At 34.6% G+C, this 1,009-nt stretch overlaps 1 protein-coding gene across 1 annotated transcript in view; it reads left to right on the top strand.

Moving 5' to 3' along the window:
• The window catches only part of LOC107577050 (mitogen-activated protein kinase kinase kinase kinase 3-like), a gene marked incomplete at both ends in the record, with an annotated part of 10,756 nt that overhangs the window by 7,709 nt on the left and 2,038 nt on the right, over nucleotides 1-1,009 (top strand). Inside the window, 3 exons of the mRNA XM_016263168.1 lie at nucleotides 388-429; nucleotides 595-679; nucleotides 793-872. Coding sequence (XP_016118654.1) covers nucleotides 388-429; nucleotides 595-679; nucleotides 793-872 — 207 coding nt within the window. The remainder of the gene's footprint in view (nucleotides 1-387; nucleotides 430-594; nucleotides 680-792; nucleotides 873-1,009) is intronic.

Raw genomic sequence — 1,009 nt, 5'->3', positions numbered from 1 at the left:
AAAAAAAAAAGAAAAGAAAAATATTTTCTTATTTATTATTTGTGTATTACCTATTTTGTATAAAACACATAGAAATTCATCAAAATGGTTCAGATGCCCAGTAAAGAAAATATCTCTGCCTCTTTCATTATGTTATTGTCATATTCTTCATTTAACGTTGTTCTAAACCGTAATTAAATTATTAAATTGTCTGTGCTACGGACAGGAGGAGATGCAGTAGATAAGATATATTTTGTGTGAGTGATCTGACTTTACAATTATTGCCCTGTGATTACTATTCCCTGATTAAATGGGAAAACAAAAATTGTTTAATCAAACATGCTGCTCTGGTAAACTGAGATTGTTACACAAGCCTCTTACAGAGATAATCTGTTTCTCTTTTCGTAGCTTCAATTCAGTAATGGCCTCCCACCGACCCCTAAAGTACATGTGAGTCATCCAGCACTCCCTTTTCTCTTTATCTCTTCAGCTTTCACTGTTTTTCAGTAGATGCATCAACACACCTGGATTAACACAAATGTCATAGCAACTAAATTTGGACCATTCAAATTCAGCTCTGCTGCCATGATGTTGATCGTTGTTTCTGCTTTGCAGATGGGAGCTTGTTTCTCTAAAGTGTTTAACGGCTGTCCCCTAAAGATTCACTGTGCCTGTTCCTGGATAAACCCAAACACCAGGGGTAAGAAACAGTTCATGCAGAGCTCATGCATTCTCAAATTAAATGCTCCTAAATGACATAACTATAATGATTATGTTTTTTCAGCTTGAGCTTCCCTTTTGACTCTTTTTCAGATCAGTATCTGATTTTTGGTGCAGAGGAAGGAATTTATACCCTCAATCTAAATGAAATCCATGAGAGCACAATGGAACAGGTCAGGGCCTTTTTATTATGGTTTTCTTTTGCGTGGAGTTTCAAAATTAGGAATAATTCAGGCAGGTTTGACAATATAGATATGAAATATCATATAGTCGTATTTTTTTTAAATGCTAAAAATATGAAAATGTCATC

Source organism: Sinocyclocheilus grahami, unplaced genomic scaffold (genome assembly GCF_001515645.1).
Source record: "Sinocyclocheilus grahami isolate Dianchi unplaced genomic scaffold, SAMN03320097.WGS_v1.1 scaffold4972.1, whole genome shotgun sequence".
NCBI lineage: Eukaryota > Metazoa > Chordata > Actinopteri > Cypriniformes > Cyprinidae > Sinocyclocheilus > Sinocyclocheilus grahami.
Note: the sequence above shows the minus strand (reverse complement) of the source record. Positions and strands in the feature narration are given on the sequence as shown.